General features: G+C 50.0%; 1 protein-coding gene across 1 annotated transcript; it reads left to right on the forward strand.

Moving 5' to 3' along the window:
• The first annotated feature begins 13875 nt into the window (after positions 1-13875).
• On the forward strand, positions 13876-17778 carry LOC128834314 (L-gulonolactone oxidase-like). The gene is made up of 3 exons (XM_054022923.1): positions 13876-14072; positions 15159-15249; positions 17370-17778. The coding sequence occupies exons 1-3, from the start codon at positions 13876-13878 to the stop codon at positions 17496-17498; spliced, it is 417 nt and encodes a 138-aa protein (XP_053878898.1). The 3' UTR covers positions 17499-17778.
• Positions 17779-18481: the final 703 nt, after the last annotated feature.

The raw sequence follows: 18481 nt of genomic DNA on the forward strand, positions 1-18481 counted from the left end.
GCACCCTGAGTTCAGAGTGCATCGCTCTGCTCAGCTCTGGGGCCTTTCGGTAGGACAAGTATTCTCAACCCAGGCCCAGACTGAGTGTGCTTCTTTCTGGGAGCAAGGACTTCTCCCATGGCTCAAAATCTTCATTTGAAGGAGCTTCTTACCCAGACCCAGCTGTCATCAGGTCCCATCCCTTTGGGGTGTGGAAGGTACTTTTCCTGCATTCCAAAGCACTTTAACCTCCCCTTCTGGGGCAGTGGGGAAGGGTGGGGCACCCTGTCATGAGCTGAACTAGGAGGGTCCAAAAGGATTAAAGGCCTGGAAAGACTCCTGTATCCAGAGAGAGATTGAAAAGCCTGGGACTATTTCAAGAGGGAACATGCTAGAGGTATCAAATCATTCATAGATTCATAGCAGTTAAGGCTAGAAGGGACCATTAGATCATCTAGTCTGACCTACTGTATAACACAGGCCAGAAAATTTCATCCTCTATTGAGTCCAATAACTTGTGTTTGACTAAATGAATGGTTTGGAGAAGGCACTCGCTATTCCCCCTAGAGTACTGCAGGAACTCGGATAGGAAATTGCACAACTACTAACTGTGGTATTTAACCTATTGCTTAAATCAGCCTCTGTATCAGATGTCTGGAGGGCAGCTAATGTAATGCTGATTTTTAAAAAAGGTTCCAGAGACGATCCTGGCAATTACAGGCCAGTGAGCCTAATTTCAGTACAAGGCAAATGGGCTGAAACTATAGTAAAGAACAGAATGATCAGATACATCGATGAAGACGATTTGTTGGGGAAGAGTCAACACGGCTTTCGAAAAGGGAACTCATGCCTCACCAATCTACTAGAATTCTTGGAGGGGGTTGGGAGGGGTTGGACCCCCATTCCGGGGTGCCACCTGATGTACTGGGGACCCACTGAGCCCATCTGTTCCACCAGCCTGGGCTCCCTCACCCTGTCCTGCTGCACACACACACTGGCAGGGACACACCCAGGTGTAGAATCACACAGAGTCTGCGATCAGCTCTGTTTGGGAAGACTCAGCTCGGGGATCGCCCAGCACTCAGGTGCACACACCCTCTGGAGTGTAAACCCAAAATTATATTGCCTTGCGCTGTACAGAGATCTATACAACGTAAGCTCATGACATTCTCTCCCTCCCTCAATGTGGAGGAAGATATGCATAGCTCCCCCCCGCGCCAGTTATGAATTGCACAAACTGTTTTTTAGAATAAACCCAAACCAAGTTTATTAACTACAAAAGGTAAATGTTAAGAGATTATGAGGGATAGCAAACAGATCAAGGCAGATTACTGAGCAAATCAAACAAAACACGCAACCTAAGCGTAATACGCTAAATTCACTGGTTAATAGTAGAAAGCAACAGAGGGTCCTGTGGCACCTTTAAGACTAACAGAAGTATTGGGAGCATAAGCTTTCGTGGGTAAGAACCTCACTTCTTCTGATACTTGGTTAATAGTAGCACATTCTCACCCTAAATGTTGTTTTGTGCAGGTTGCAAAGTTTCTTGAAGGTAAACTGCACTCATTGCAGCTTAAATATCCAGGTATTCCTTTCACAGGCTAGATCTTTCCCACCTGGGCTCAGCCCTCGCCCTCCTCCCACACACTTTAGTTCCTTTGTTTCTCCAGGTGTTCTCAGTCTTCCTTTTTGGGCAGGGAGGTGGTGGAGAAGAACCCAGATTAACTCACTTCCAAGCCTTCAATAGGATTTGGATATGACAGGAATCCTTTGTCTCCCAGTTTGACCCCCCCCACCCCCCGCGCTCCCTCCTAGTGGAAAAATACCACCAGTCCAAAATGATGTCCAGTACCAGGTGACAGGATCACATGACCCTGCAATGTCAAAGCAGCATCCCAGGAAACTTCTCAGGAAGGAGGAAGTTTAGTATCTTCAAAGTCCTACTGGCCCATCCAGGCGGATTGCCTACTGTTTGGTGGGCATTCCCCTGGTACAAGCACTTTTGTAATTGATACAGAGCCCGTATTCCTAACTTCAGATACAGAAATGATACATCCATACAAATAGGATAATCACATTCAGTAAATCAGAACCTTTCCAATGATATCTCACATGACCCATCTTGCATAAAACATACCTTAGTTATGCCCCGGCTTGACAAAGCCCTGGCTGGGATGATTTAGCTGGGAATTGGTCCTGCTTTGAGCAGGGGGTTGGACTAGATGACCTCTTGAGGTCCCTTCCAACTCTGATATTCTATGATTCTATGATTCTATGCCATATTCATAGAACAATATTTCTATGAAGAATATAGGGCGTAATGTCACAGAGGTGAAGAAGCATGTGGACAAGGGCGATCCAGTGGATATCGTGTACCTGAACTTTCAGAAAGCCTTTAATAAGATCCCTCCCCAGAGGTTCTTAAGCAAAGTAAGTTGTCAGGGGATAAGAGGGAAGGTCTTCTCATGGACCAGTAACTGGTTAAAAGGGTAGGAATAAATAATCCATTTCTCAGAATGGAGAGAGGTAAATAGTGGTTTCCCCCAGTGGTCTGTACTGGGACTTTTGAAGTGATAATCAAGATAGCCCAGTTTTTTCTCTTACTTAATTGGCCTCTCAGAGTTGGTAAGACAACTCCCACCTGTCTCTGTATGTGTATATCTAGCTCCTCAATATTATGTTCCATTCTATGCATCCGAAGAAGTGGGCTGTAGCCCACAAAAGCTTATGCTCAAATAAATTTGTTAGTCTCTAAGGTGCCACAAGTACTCCTGGTTTTTCTATCCTACTTGTTGCTTGGAGGTAATGAATTATTCATGTGCTCTTATAATAATAATTAATATTTGAACTTGTAATATACCTGTAAATGCCAATTAGAGGCTGCTCTGCATTTTAATCTGAGCAAAACAAGTCTGTATTTGCATGCTCTTTTCAGACATTTTGTTCTTTGTGATTTTGCTGAATTTAAAGTGTTCATGAAAATTGGAGGATTCAAGAACAGAGCCTCTTCTTACTGGATCATCGTATATGGAGTGATCCCAGCAAGGACAAAATGCCACAGGGATGTCTTATATGAGGTAGCAGCAAGCATAAGGGAGTAACTGGCCAGAGCCGGCTCAGTGCCGGGGTGCCAAGGAACCACGAGGGAGAGCCCTGGCATTTCTAGCACTAGCTGGGGTGGTCGGGGCAGTAAGGAACAACCGATGAATGGAGCCACGAGCTCGGTCTGCGGCCCTGTCTCTCTCTGTCGATGTGTCCTGCCAGCCCAATGGGGCCTGGTCAGAACAGGGGGCCTCTGGCCACCCTTCCTCCCTTCCATCCATGGGGCTGTGTCCAGGCAAGCTCTGCTGAGAGTGTAGGATGGCTGCAGGGGGGTTGGGGGGGGGTGTCCTCCTACCATCCTGCTTCTCCTGGAGAAACTGTGCTGGGTCGCCATGGCCATCCGGATGACCAGGACCAGAAGGACGCAGGTGTACAACACCCAGGGGCTGTCCCAGCAGGCCCAGAACCAGCTCTGCGTGATCCCCATCCTCGTGCTGGGGAGGACGGTCTGGACACTGGGCTCCCTGCTGGTGCTGCCACTGGATCTCTCCCGAGAGGCTGTTTGTTCCAGTGACGCATCATAAAGGGCCAGGACCAGGCGGGTCCTGACATCACAAAGGGACTGCACGCATCAGAGGTGAGCAAGACCCTCAGCTCCCTACAGCCCCTCCCTCGTGTTAGGGGGCTTATGTTTTTACCCTTTTACTTTCCTGGTTCTTCTCGCATGAACAGAGCAACAATACCCCAAGTTCAAAGGCGCAAACAATTTGATGTTTATTGGGGTAAACTTTTCGCAAGCTGAATTTTAGTTGCCGTTCTATTTTCAGGTACCATGGTAGCTGTTACACAGGTGCTGGCCTCCTCGTTGAGCATTTTGCGTTTTCGTACACATTTTCCACCCCTGTCAGCCTTTTGAAGCCATGCCCCACCCACGTCATGCTAGCAACAAGACACACACCACAGACAAACAACGCAAAACATAGATTCATAGTATTCTGGGTTATTCTTTCACTGGCGCCAGCATGCTTGTAGAGTGTCTGAAAAACAAAAGAAACAAATTTTACCCCCTTTGGTGGGGACAGATTATTGCTTAATAATAATACCAATTCCTTTTACAAATTTCCTTGCTAATTGCAGGAATAACAGAAGAATTACCTTTAGGCTGTTCTTATTTTGTTTTATGGTCAGGCTAGTGAATTACCCCACTCACTGGTCATTTATGAAATTTATGAGGTGGCGTGCCTCAGTTTCCCCTCTTGTACAACAGACCAGGTTTGCAATAGTTTTTTTTGCTGTACCAAGCTTTACGTTTATTTTCAGGTAATAGCTGAGAGACAGCTTTAGATTTTGGCTTTGTACACAGACACCCCCACCCACACCCCTTAGGGTTAACCTGTCCCCCTTATTTTCAGCTTGACTTGTTTTTTCACCTCCCTCTTCTGGAGGGCCATAATCTGAGTCTTCTAGTAGCTTGTTTGCTGACCAGATGGATTTATTATTTCTAGATTTTTTGTGCTGCTACTTACGGGTAGTTTTCTTCTTCCCCCATCAGTTAGGTAATTTGCATTTACACAGGTTTCAGAGTAGCAGCCGTGTTAGTCTGTATCTGCAAAAAGAACAGGAGTACTTGTGGCACCTTAGAGAAGTACTCCTGTTCTTTTTGCATTTACACAGAGGCTTTCTTGGCTTGCCTCTGGATCCAAAGCGATCAGCAGCTCAGAGACTGTCTTAAAAGGGACACATTTCACTTCCACCAGAGTTCTCATTACTTTTCACTTTCATCTCCTGCTTTAAAACACACAGAGATTTGAAAAAGAAAGCACAATTTATTGTGGCTTCTTTTGGAGCCCTAATAGGATTTTAATTAAGTACCATGTTTTGTTTGCATTTCTTTTACCCCTTTTTTAATATACACTGCACATGTCCTGGGAAATAGTTTAATTTCCATAACATTATATTAGCCCTTTTAATTTTACACAAGGTGTAACTGCCCCCACCCCCGTGCCCACAGAGTTTTCATGCACCCCCACCAAAGCGACAGTCCAATCCCCCAGAGCCCCCCCAAGGCTCAGTGTTCCCATCATTGCTCCCCTTTTCCTTTTCCTATGCATGCACAAAACTATTTTTGCCTAACATTTTTTGCACTGTGATGACTTTTTTTTTTTTTACACAACTGTACCCCGATTACACTCCTATCTTGTACAACCAGAGACAGCCAGGGGCAGTCAAGTTAAGTTCCAATAGAAACCCCTGACATTCCTTTAGTGATTTTGATCACATTACCCAATAGTAAAATAATTTGATTAGATTATTTCTCCGCCTGCTGCCTGCACCAGTCCCCTATAGACCATTTTTGTGGGAGAAGGGCCCATTTTTTCTCAGAATAGCTGTAAAGGCTTCTGGGGACAGAAGCATCGTGGTGGTAGTAGCCACTCTTCCTGACCCCCAGTATAATTTAATTACCAAGCTTCCATCCAATGTGATTGCACAGAGTTGCACATACAGTTACATTTATAGAACTGGGTTTTATTATTAAACCAAAAACTTGCTTCTTGTAACACCACAACCGTTTTCACAACTCCCAAATGTTTCCTTTCCTCCAAACCCTGTATTATTAATTTTTGCAAAAGGTATTTGTAACTTTTTACTTACTGTTTTAAATCACTTACTCCTACATTTAGTTTTTGAAGGTAGCGCACTTTGTTTTTAACAACTCAGCCACCAAGTACAATTATTGCCACACGGCCGCCTTAACCTGTTCTGTCTTTACCCTGAGACTGTTCAAAAGGCAGTAAAACATTTGTCTCCATGGTTGCCCATGGATCTGTTACTCCAAAAATTCCAGCGGACTACAGCAGACCTCCGTCGTACTTTGTCCCAAACAAAACAAACCACCAAAAACATTTCACATAAGTATCCAAAGTCCCCTCCACTAAAACTTCAGAAAAACAAAAGTGTGGAAAGTCCGGGGGAGAGGAGAGGGAAGAGGTGGAAAGAAACCAATGAAGCCGGTCAGGTCAGTTTAAAGTACAGGCTCCCAGCAGCAAATTAAGTAAACGGAGAGAAAGAAGAAGGAAAAGAAGAAAAGGATATAGTTAGCGCTGAACCAAGAGCAGACTCCCCGGGTTGGAACAGTTGGGAACCCTTCCCCCCAGGTTCTCAGCCTGGCTCTGGGAGAAGAGTGGGGGTCGTTACCTGCTCCTGCAAACCCGGCCATTTTTCAGGTTGAAACCTTTTCTTTTTTCCTCCACTTCCCCAGGACCAAGTCCCAGCTCCTGTCTCTAAAGCTGGTCTGTTAACTCTGCTTCTGACTCTAAACCCTGATGGGCCAAATCATCTTTAACCACCCTGTGACAATGCGGTTCTGGCGGAACCCAACTGAGAGTGCCAACTCAGGACAAATTGCTTAAACAGGGCAGTTGCAGCCCAAGGCTGGGGTATTTTCCACCTCTAAGGCAAACCAAACCAGCCAGACTAAGGGAACTTCGGTCTCACCCCACTGGCTAACCGCAAGTCTCTCAAGCAATCTCCTTAGACACTCCAGTTTCCCAGTATAACCACCAGTGCCACTCGTACGGGGACAAATGGTTATAAAAACCAGTACCCAAGTAAAAGAAAAAGGTTCTCCTGATCCCAAAGGACCAAGCCCCAGACCCAGGTCAATATACAAATCAGATCTTTCCCACAAATCACGCTGTTGCCAATCCTTTAGAATCTAAAATCTAAAGGTTTATTTATAAAAGGAAAAAGATAGAGATGAGAGTTAGAATTGGTTAAATGGAATCAATTACGTACAGTAATGGTAAAGTTCTTGGTTCAGGCTTGCAGCAGCGATGGAATAAACTGCAGGTTCAAATCAAGTCTCTGGAATACATCCCCCGCTGGGATGGGTCCTCAGTCCTTTGTTCAGAGCTTCAGTTTGTAGCAAAGTTCCTCCAGAGGTATGAAGCAGGATTGAAGACAAGATGGAGATGAGGCATCCGCCTTATATAGTCTTTTCCAGGTGTCAGAATACCTCTTTGTTCTTACCATGGAAAATTACAGCAAAATGGAGTCTGGAGTCACATGGGCCAGTCCCTGCATACTTTGCTGAGTTACAAGGCGTATCTGCCTTCTCTCAATGGGTCCATTGTATAGCTGATGGTCCTTAATGGGCCATCAAGCAGGCTAGGCAGAGCTAATCTCAGCTTGTCTGGGATGTCACCCAGAAGCATAGCATAAGTTTGCCATACAGACAGTCTAGAGCCAATATTCATAACTTCAACCACAAAACTGATACACACATATAGACACCATAATCATAACCAGTAAACCATAACCTTGTCTTAGACACCCCATTTCACCCCCTTTATACAAGATTTGCGTGCCACTACAGGACCTTGGTTGCAACAATGATCTATACGGTCCCAGTTTATGTCAATAACGTCACACACCCGAACTACTCTACACCCCTTCAGCAGCCCTGGCTGAAACAGCACCAACCTTGAAAGTTTACTGGCAGCTTCCCATAATGCTGCCCTCACTTCAAACCTCTCACAAGTGGGCTGAAGTGCCTCCTTTCCCTGGAGGGCATCCAGTCCCCATGGGCAGGGACCTTCTTCCACTACCCAGATACCAAAGGAGGGGGGCTCCGCAGCCACCCCCATCCCTCTGGGTCCCCTAACACTGCATCCATTTCCTTTTTAATCTCCTCCCAGGCTGACCACTGCTCCTGGTATGGGCCCTGGTTCTTCCTGTGGAAGCAGAGAAAAGAACTGACAGAAGGGAACTGCAATGCATGATGGTTGTTAGCAAGAGTCAGGCTTCGTTAGCAAGAGACAGTCTTTGTTAGCAAGAGTCAAGCTAGCTGTGACCCTGATAACCCTGATAACGCGAGATTTGTAGAAGCGAGGATTGTGTGAGGATTGTGTAAGAATTGTGTGAGACGGGTGAGAAAGAGCTGTGTAAGAAGTCATTGTGACCTCAGTATAGATAAGGTGTAGAAGACCTTGTGTAGATAAGGTATAGAAACTAATTGTATGTAGGCAAGAGTCAAAACAAGTAAGGAAATGAGATATCAAGATGGCCTATGTATAAACAAAATGCAGCTGTCCCTCATTATTTCTGTAATGAAAGGTATAAATGCTTGCTGTAATTAGTTACCAGAGAGAGACCTGCTTGCTCTCTCCTCTGCACATGTGAGAGTTAATAATAAAGCCTCTGACTTGCTGTACCTAAACAAAATAGTGAGAACTCAGTTTTTCTCCGACATTCCTTATCCATTTATCCAAAAAATCCTTTTCCCTGGCTTGCCAGAACCTGCAACTACCATCACGAGAGTTCACTACCCCCTCCAAGCAGAGCTGCGTGGACTGTTTTGGGGGGGGCTTACAGGCTGCCACTCACCTATCCGATGCGATGCATCTGAGTCACGGCACCAAGATGTTAGGGGGCTTATTCCTTCACCCTCTCACTTCCCTGGTCCTTCTCGCATGAACAGAGAGCAACAATACCCGAAGTCCAAAGGTGCAAACAATTCGATGTTTATTGGGGTGAACTTCCAGCAAGCATGATTCCAGTTTCCTTCCTCAGTGTCCCCCTTCCCAGCTCTGACACCACAGAGCCATCCCTGTTCCCATTCACTGTTCCTATTCCCCCCTTTGCAAAACATGATTCCAATTCCCCCACCCCTATTCCCTGTTCCCATTCGGCCCCCCCCCTTACTTCCTGATTGACTGCAGACTATATAGTAAAACTTGAGTTGTGCTTAGCTATACCTTAACCAATCATGTTACTGAAATTTAACTAACCAATTCTAACATACTGTAACATGGTTCTTTAACCAATTATATCCCACCACCTTAACAAACCCAACAAAATTAATTATACAGCAGACAGAAACAATTACAGAACCAAACAGACCATGCAAATAAACATATAAAACAATACAGAAGCAAGAATTTTACACCCCAGCTATTGATAAGTGAGTTCTTGCCAGACAGGATGCTATTAAACGAAGTTTCCTTTTACATCTTCTAGGCTCTTCCCTTTCTCTGGAGGTGACAGGAATATCAGGACAGGATTGGATTCCTAACAGCACCTTATTTCCATGGGACTAGTCTGGGGTGTGAGGATGTGACCGGTCACTTCTCAGCGCAGGGCTGCCTCTGCTGCTTCGCCAAAGGCCTTACTTAGCCTAAGACCAGAGCCTCAGACTGTCCCTTACACCTAAAAAAAAGAATTAAAATCACTTTTTTTATACCTCTAGAACTAGCTAAGTGATCAGAATACACCTAAATTCTTAAAGTATAGGCCTTTGCAGACAGGCCTGAATATCTCTATCCTAACACCCAGCACCCCATGTAGGTACTTAGAGACTGTGACCGAGTCACCCCGTAACCTCCTCTTTATTAAGCGAAAGAGATTGAGCTCGGTGAGTCTCTCACTAAGAGGCAGGGTTTCTAACCTTTGAATCATTCTTGAGGCTTTTTTCTGACTTCTCTTTCATTGAGAACATCCTTCTGGAATAACAAGGAGTCTGGTGGCACCTTAAAGACTAACAGATTTATTTGGGCATAAGCTTTCGTGGGTAAAAACCTCACTTCTTCAACTGCATGGAGTGAAAGTTACAGATGCAGGCATTATATACTGACACATGGAGAGCAGGGAGTTACTTCGCAAGTGGAGAACCAGTGTTGACAGGGCCAATTCAATCAAGGTGGATGTAGTCCACTCCCAATAATAGATGAGGAGGTGTCAATTCCAGGAGAGGAAAAGCTGCTTCTGTAATGAGCCAGCCACTCCCAGTCCCTATTCAAGCCCAGATTAATGGTGTTAAATTTGCAAATGAATTTTAGTTCTGCTGTTTCTCTTTGAAGTCTGTTTCTGAAGTTTTTTTGTTCAATGATAGTGACTTTTAAATCTTTCACTTACTGGCTTATGTATGTTACCATTCCTGATGTCCGCCAGGATTTGGGGGGGGCAGCATTTTGCTGCCTTTGGCGGCAATTGGGGGGGTCCTTCCGCACTCTGGGTTTTCGGCGGCAATTCTGCAGCGGGTCCTTCACTCGCTCCAGGACCCGCCGCCGAAGAGCCCCGAAGACCGGGAGTGCGGAAGGACCCCCTCGCCGCAGAATTGCCGACGACGACCGGGAGCGTGGAAGGACCCCCGACTAGGGCGCCAAAAACCCTGGCGCTGCTCCTGGATGTGGACAAATTGGAGAGAGTCCAGAGGAGAGCAACAAAAACTGATCAAAGCTTTCGAAAACCGGACCTATGAGGAAAGGTTAAAAAAGGGACATGTTTATTTCTAAGAAAAGACGACTGGAGGGGTGGGGGGAATGGATAACAGCCTTCAAATACGTGACTGGCTGCGATAAAGAAGAGAGCGATCAATTGTTCTCCATGTCCATTGGCGGTAGGACAAGAAGTCATGGGCTTAACCTGTGGCAAAGGAGATGTAGGTTAGATATTCGGGAAAGTGTTCGAACTCCAAGGGGAGTGAAGCTCTGGAACTGGCTTCCACGAAAGGTTGTGGAATCCTCGTCAGGAGGTTTTTCAGAACAGCTGGACAAACACCTGTCAGGGCAGGTCTAGGGTTACCTGGCCCTGCCACAACGCAGGGGGCTGGACTTGATGACTTCTCAGGTCCCTTCCAACCCTATGTTGCTATGATTCTACGATAAAAGACGTGACCCCACAGGGGTCAAAAGCAAGGGCCAGGCTCAGTTGTGGCCTGCCTCTGAACTTCCACCAATACAGCTGCAGTGACTCCAGCGGCGTTATTCCTCTCTTACGCTGATGTCAGGAGATCAGAATCAAGGCCATTGTTGCTATTTTTCTCCCAAGTTGTTTCAGTTCCCTCAGAGCGTAAGCCGGTCTTGCACCCTCGCCTCCTTCCCCCGCAGTTCAGTATTGCTTCCATCTGGCTAGTGTCTGCCCCTTCCCTCGCTCCCCCTGGATTGTCTCTTTCCCCGGTGGGTTGCCCTGATGGCCTGCACCCTTTCTGACGCCTGGTTTCTCAGCGGAGGACGAGTCCTGAAAAGGAGCCACGCCAGGGCAGCCGGTATCCCATTGACAGGCTGAATAATTCAGCTTCAGTTGCAGATTGTCTAGTGTACATGACATGGGGGAGGTTAATTTCTCTTTGGCTTGTCTGAGTTATCCTGGAATAGAGTCCCAGAGACAGAGATTCCAAGGGCAGAAGGGACCAGCTGGGAGGGGTTGCAAGTGCTTTGGAGGACAGGATTAAAATTCAAAATGATCTGGACAAACTGGAGAAATGGTCTGAAGTAAATGGGACGAAATTCAATAAGGACAAATGCAAAGTTCTCCATTTAGGAAGGAACAATCAGTTGACCACAGGCCGGGTTGGGCAAAGCAAGCGTGTGAGCAATGCTGCCGTGCCTTTGTGCCTCCGTGTTCTCCTCTTAGCATTTGTCTATCTTGTCTATTTAGATGGTAAGCTTTTGGAGTAGGAACTGTCTCATTAAGTGACTGTGTGGGATAGCCTACCCGTGGGGAAAGTTTCCTCCTGACCTGAGTGAGAGGGTGGCTTATGCCCTGAAGCATGAGGGTTTCCCAGAACTACTGTGTGTCATTACTACAGGTGAAAAAACAGGGAAATGACAAAGCCTGTTAGCAGGCTCCCAGCTGTACTTTGTGGTCTCATTATACTCTTCGCTTTGTTAATCAGTAGGATCCCATGGTAGCTAGCGTGGGGACTTGCACAGCGATTGAGAGTTAAAAGCGCTGAGCTGTGCTGAGCTCCCCAGTGTTGCACAGAAACTCAACAGCATCGCTTCCCTGTTAGCCTGAGGGGCCGTTCTGCAGGGACCAGCTCTGCTGGTGGTGAGAGGCTGGAAGGTGGCTCTGGTCCCGGCTTAGCTCGCAGTATCTTCTCTTTGATAACGACTCCGTACATCAATCGCTCACAAAAGGGAGGGATTTTAATGCCAGCTAGAGCCAAGTATGGTGCAGGCAGCTATGAAAGCTTCCCCGCCCCTCAGCTCTGCCAGCGTGCCCCAGCCCCAACCCGCAGCCCCCCCTGACTCTTCCAGTCCCGCTCCCCCTCAGCTCTGCCAGCCCTCCACAGCCCGCCGGCTATTCCAGCCCTGCTCCCCCTCAGCTCTGCCAGCCCTCCACAGCCCCCCGGCTATTCCAGCCCTGCTCCCCCTCAGCTCTGCCAGCCCTCCACAGCCCCCCGGCTATTCCAGCCCCGCTCCCCCTCAGCTCTGCCAGCCCTCCACAGCCCCCTGGCTATTCCAGCCCTGCTCCCCCTCAGCTCTGCCAGCGTGCCTCAGCCCCAACCCGCAGCCCCCCGGCTATTCCAGCCCTGCTCCCCCTCAGCTCTGCCAGCGTGCCTCAGCCCCAACCCGCAGCCCCCTGGTTATTCCAGCCCTGCTCCCCCTCAGCTCTGCCAGCCCGCCACAGCCCCCTGGCTATTCCAGCCCTGCTCCCCCTCAGCTCTGCCAGCCCGCCACAGCCCCCTGGCTATTCCAGCACTCCCCCTCAGCTCTGCCAGTGTGCCTCAGCCCCAACCCGCAGCCCCCCCTGACTCTTCCAGCCCTGCTCCCCCTCAGCTCTGCCGGCGTGCCTCAGCCCCAACCCGCAGCCCCCCGGCTATTCCAGCCCTGCTCCCCCTCAGCTCTGCCAGCCCTCCACAGCCCGCCGGCTATTCCAGCACTCCCCCTCAGCTCTGCCAGCTCGCCACAGCCCCCCGGCTATTCCAGCCCTGCTCCCCCTCAGCTCTGCCAGCCCGCCACAGTCCGCCGGCTATTCCAGCCCTGCTCCCCCTCAGCTCTGCCAGCCCGCCACAGCCCGCCGGCTATTCCAGCCCTGCTCCCCCTCAGCTCTGCCAGCCCTCCACAGCCCGCCGGCTATTCCAGCACTCCCCCTCAGCTCTGCCAGTGTGCCTCAGCCCCAAACCCGCAGCCCCCCTTGACTCTTCCAGCCCTGCTCCCCCCAGCTATTCTATTCTATCACCTAGAACTGGAAGGGACCTTGAAAGGTCATCAAGTCCAGTCCAGTCCCCTGCCTTCACTAGCAGGACCAAGTACTGATTTTGCCCCAGATCCCTAAGTGGCCCCCTCAAGGATTGAATGCACAACCCTGGGTTTAGCAGACCAATGCTCAAACCACTGAGCTATCCCTCCCCCCAATGCCAATGGGTTTAGCTCTGCCAGTGCCCTTCAGCCCAACCTTCAGCCCCCTGCTATTCCAGCCCTGGGCACCCCCCGCAGAACTCTGCTGATCCCCTCAGTCCGAACCCACAGCTCCCTGCTATCCCAGCCCTGGGCACCAGGGCCGGCTTTAGGAAGTGCGGGGCCCGATTCAAACAGTTTTGACGGGGCCCTGACAGGGATGACTAAAAAAAAAAAAAAAAAAACCACGTTAAAAAAAACACGTGGGGCTTGTACTCACCGGCCCGCGCTCCTAGTCTTTGGTGGCGGGTCCTTCACTCACTCCGGGTCTTCGGCGGCACTGAAGGACCCGCCGCCAAAGTGCCACCAAAGACCCGGAGCGAGTGAAGGACCCGCTGCCAAAGACCTGGAGCGCCGCCGGGTGAGTAAAAATTAAAAAGGTGCCTCTAGCCAAGGAAGGGATTCTCTGCCACTTGCCCCCCACTCTGGGCGACCCTCCGACTGGGCGCGGGGCCCTCTTAAGCGCGGCGCCCGATTCGGGGGAATTGGTGGAATTGGCCTAAAGCCGGCCCTGCTGGGCACCCCCACACAGCTCTGCTGGTGCCCCTCAATCTCGACCCCCAGCCCCTGCCCTTCCAGCGCTAGGGGGAGATGTGGTCAGGCTCTGAGCTCGCCCCACTGTGGGGAAGGGCGGTTTGAGGCCCAGCAGCGAGATGGTGGCTCCAATGCTAACATGCGCTCTGGGGGCGGTTTGCACCTGGGCAGTGAGAAGACGAAGGAGGCCCTGCTGGAGCTGAAGGCCGAGCTGGAGAACAACCCCAAAGTGGTGGCACACTACCCAGTGGAGGTGCGCTTTGCTCGGGGGGACGACATCTTGCTGAGTCCCTGTTTCCAGAGAGACAGCTGCTACATGAACATCATCATGTACAGGTAAAGCGGGGGCTGGGCCGGGAGGAACGGGGCTCTGGCTCTGGCAGGGCCGGGGGCTGCAGCACAAGCCAGAGTTAACCAGCACATTGGAAGCTGGTGTTACCAGACGTCGACGGCTCGGCCGATCCAGATCTCACTGCTCGTGCTCCGCTCGGAGTTGGTGGGCGGCGACCCCAGAGTTCTCTTCACCTGCTGCACGGGGGCAGAAAAACTGTCCAGTGTCTTGAGAGTCCTGACTTATGTTCCCAGCTATGGGACCTTGGGCAGTCAAGTCCCCTCCCCGTGCCTCAGTTTCCCCACATGTCACATGGGGATTACAACACGGGCTGGTTCATGGGGATTTTAAGGGCTGAGTTGATTATTTATTCCCAGCTGGTTGGTTTGATCATGAACATGAGATTAAAAGAGCTGTCGGGTCCTGTCCCACTGGGAATTCTTATTGTTACTTGTTGTTAATTGTTCGTATTGTGGGGATGTCTAGGGGCCCCGTCATGGACCAGGACCCCGTTGTGCTGGACAAACACAGACCCAAAAATGTTCCTCAGCCTGTTCCCCAGGGCCCTGTCCGGTCTGATGTTAAATGTCCCAAGCGATGGGTCTCCAGCCCTTTCCCGGGGGACACTGCACAGCAGAGATCCACCATCTCCCTCCCAAGAAGCTTTTCCTGACATTCACCCCAGGTGCCCGTGGCTTAGTTTTAACCCAGGCTTAGGAGACAGAGCGCATCTAGTCTGAGCTGGAGCAGAGTCTACCGCAGGCCCTACCCAGCTGGGGTTAGTCCTTGAGCTCACGTGGCCGCGGCTGCTGCTTCTAGCGCCGACAGTGCCGGGGTCACACCCCACTGCTGGCCCGAGTAGGGCTGGCTGCAGAACTCAAACTCCAGTAGGTCCCATGAGCATCCCCCAGTGGGGAAATCCATAACCTCTGTGAAGGCGAGGGTAGCTCTGTCTCCCCCAGTGACCAGTCCATGTAAGAGGTGAATGAGTTTGTGTCATGTGCCCCCTTTGTGGTCTTAATGCCAAAGAAACCCCCTGGGAAGGGGGACGGAGGCAGCTGCTAGCCACTGACTCTGCCCTGTACCCTCAGGCCCTACGGGAAGGACGTGCCCCGGCTGGACTATTGGCTGGCCTATGAGAGCGTCATGAAGAAGGCTGGGGGGCGACCGCACTGGGCAAAGGTACCGCTGTAGCCTGGCCCGTGGGCTCAGGGAGGAATCAGAGCGCAGGTCTCTGAACCCAGCCCTTGCTCTTTAACCCTGTGAACTAGACACTGGGACTCACACTCCAGGCTCCGAGGGTAACAAGGAGGGTGGCTGCGGGGGTGGGAGGGTGGAGTAGGGCCGGCCTAGATGCTCGCTGAGGCAGAGTCTTGATCCGACTCATCTGGGAACCTTCTGGCCTGTCCTCTCTGCCATGCCCTATCTCCACTGCTGCAGGTTCCCAGCCCCCTCACTCACTGTGAGGGGCACAGGAGGCCATATACAGGGCAGTGGGGCTAGGGGCCGGGCAGGGGTGGGGTGGCATGAATCAGTCATTGTCCCTCTGGGGGCAGGGAAAGGCCTCATTAGATTCAAGGAGGGGCGGTAGGTGAGGATCGTCCTAGGGCAATGGGGCTGAGGAGAGATGGGGGAAGGGGTGGTATGGCTCAGCTTTCAGTCTAGACCCGTGAGGGCAAACGTGGCCTTTAGAACCTCATGGATGAGCAAAGTGGTCCCTTCAGACATAGAGGGTCTGTCTACACTGCACACGGAGCCCGGGCTCTGGTTCAGGTTTGAGACCAAGTCCCTCTTCCGTCCACACACCAAGCACTCAGAGCCTGGGCCCTAGGACCCTGCTAGGGGGTGGGTCAGAGCCCAGGTTCTGCTGTGAGTCGGGTCCAACCCCTGCCGTTGTGCAGTGGGGACCCAGGACAAGCTGTGGACCGGAGTCAGAAGGTCTATGTTGTGCAGCGTGGACACATTAGCACGACTGGAAGACCCAGACCCAGCAATTGTAAGCCCGGGTTTACCATGCAGTGTGGATTCTCAGGGCTGGGCTTGGAAATGAGCCGCAGACCCGGGTTTACAAAACGGGAGATGTCCCTAAAGGTGTCTGAGGCAGGGGGGTTTCAGGGCAGGTTTCACTGTAAGAACCACACCACCCTGTGCTGCTCCTGTCCAGATGGAGCCAGCCTGATTTGTAGAACCAATGTGAATGAAATTGTTTTTAAGTTATCCACTGTACCATTGTAACTTCTGTTACTACATTGTAACTTTCATTACACTTGTCATTTTGCTACATTGTAACTTCTATTACACTTGCCATTTTGCCTACATTGTAACTTCTGTGCCATATTAAGAAGAACAGGAGTACTTGTGGCACCTTAGAGACTAACAAATTTATTAGAGCATAAGCTTTCGTGGACTACAGCCCACTTCTTCGGATGCATATTGTAATTCAAACCCCATTTTAAAATGCTTACTCCATTTTGTAAGGGCTTGCTGCAACCTTCATTTTTGCAAACCCTGCTGTAACCTTATTAGTCTAGTTAAGATGTGTGAATGAGGGATGTATGGGTGATAGAATCAACCTCCAGCACCAACCCGTCCTGATGAGATAAAAGTTCAAATACCAACGGCTAAAGAACTAGACAACAGCCCTAACTCAAGAAAGAAGCATCCACCTTAAAAAGAAACAACAGAAGGAAGATCAAAGCCAGGTCCCAGGCTGACAGTCACGCCTGCAATTGACGGGTAATCAAGTCAAACCCAGAGGCGGCGTGACACAGCGAGACCTAGAGACTTTGAATCCAAAAACTCCTATAAAAAAGGAAGGGTGAGATGAGAGACTTTGGGTAACGTTCTGCTATCAACATCAAGGAGCATCGGTGCGCGCCCGACAGAGACCCGGCTCCCCCTCGTGCTCAGCTCTCCTGGCCAGTTAGCTGTCACGAGCTACGATCCCAAGCTGCGAACTCAAACTACACTCAGGACTGGTAACTATCCAGCAGCTGCAGAACATTTTGGTGTGTGTGTGTGTGTGTGTGACTGTATGTGTATAAGCATTGAGGTATTTGTTAATAGTTACAGATTAATAATAAATGTGGCATCTTTGCCTTGACCCCTAAAACGATCCTGTATAAGTTTGTGGGACAACAGATTGTAAAGCCTCTGGGGTCGGGACTCTGTTGCTTTGTTTGGCCCCAGGCAGTGAACGCGCCTGTAGATCTCTCCAGACGAACACACAGAGAGCTCATGTCTGCCGTTGTTGCTCAGTGTTCGTGGGCGGAGGGTTCGCTGACACAGTCACTCTCTTGTAGGCTCACACTTGTACCCGGAAGGACTTTGAGAAGATGTATCCCGGCTTCCGGAAGTTCTGCACCATGCGGGAGGAGCTGGATTGCACCGGCATGTTCCTGAACGCGTACCTGGAGAAGGTGTTTTATTGAGGGAGGACGGGACGCAGGAGAAGAGAAATGAAGCTTGCCAGCCCATCTCCCGTGCTCTGTCCTTTAGAGATGGACAATGCTCCTTGTGAGACTTGCTCCTTCCATGATGTCCCCCAGATTAGAACCCAACCATTATCTCTCTCAGCTTCCAGCACGTCCCGTCTCCATCTCTGAGGTTGGAAGCTCTTGAGTCAGGGACTGTCCTCATTTAGTGTCCTGTACAGCTCCGAACGCATTGTTAGAGAGAACACATCAATAAAGAACCAACAGTGAATGGAAACAGTCTGTAGGCTCTGTGCTGTCGGATCATGTGCTGATTCAGGGGGCTTGGCCAGGTGCCGCTCCTGGAGAAAGTGCTGGTCAGGGCGTTATCTGCATGCCAGGAGTTCTGTGGATTCTGGCCCGGGTTTGAAAGGAGACAGCTTTAGCTCTATTATACAGGTGGCTGGTTCTGGTATCTCAGAGCCTGGCTTCCCCAGAGTCCAGGGTGTTCGGATCCAGACCCATCTCTAAGGACAAGGTCACAGGTTCAAGCGTCAGGAGAAAATGGCCAGCATGGGGGAGAGCGAGAGTGATAGTGAGTGTGTTGAAGCACAGGACTCAGAGATCTAGGTTCTATTCCCAGCTTTGGCACAGACCGTCTGTGTGGCTTTGGGCAAGTGGCTTCATCTATGTGTTCCCTAGCTGCAAAATTCCTTCCCCACCTCCCCAAGGATCTGGGAGGCTCAGATCACTACTGGTTGGGTAGCAATTACAAAGCCAAGGTGTTGGGAGATGCAGAGTCTTAAGCATTGAGGGGAAAAGTGGTGGGTGCACATTTTTTCTCTGCATCATATGGCAGGGATTCCTGTACCCCCCTAAGGCTCTGCCACCGATCTGTGAGCCTCTCACCAGTCTATGAATGCAGCTTTCTAACAGTACACTGGCAAGGGGCACCCCAAGCTGGCAGAGGCTGGTACATCGCAATTTAAACCACAAACGGT

The sequence above is a fragment of the Malaclemys terrapin genome, chromosome 3 (genome assembly GCF_027887155.1).
Source record: "Malaclemys terrapin pileata isolate rMalTer1 chromosome 3, rMalTer1.hap1, whole genome shotgun sequence".
NCBI lineage: Eukaryota > Metazoa > Chordata > Testudines > Emydidae > Malaclemys > Malaclemys terrapin.

Excerpts from the sequence above, each read along its gene's own strand:
- LOC128834314 (XM_054022923.1), top strand. The coding sequence starts at position 13,876 with ATGCGCTCTGGGGGCGGTTTGCACCTGGGCAGTGAGAAGACGAAGGAG. Across the intron at positions 14,073-15,158 it reads ATGAACATCATCATGTACAG|GCCCTACGGGAAGGACGTGC; the intron begins GTAAAGCGGGGG and ends CTGTACCCTCAG. Across the intron at positions 15,250-17,369 it reads GGCGACCGCACTGGGCAAAG|GCTCACACTTGTACCCGGAA; the intron begins GTACCGCTGTAG and ends ACTCTCTTGTAG.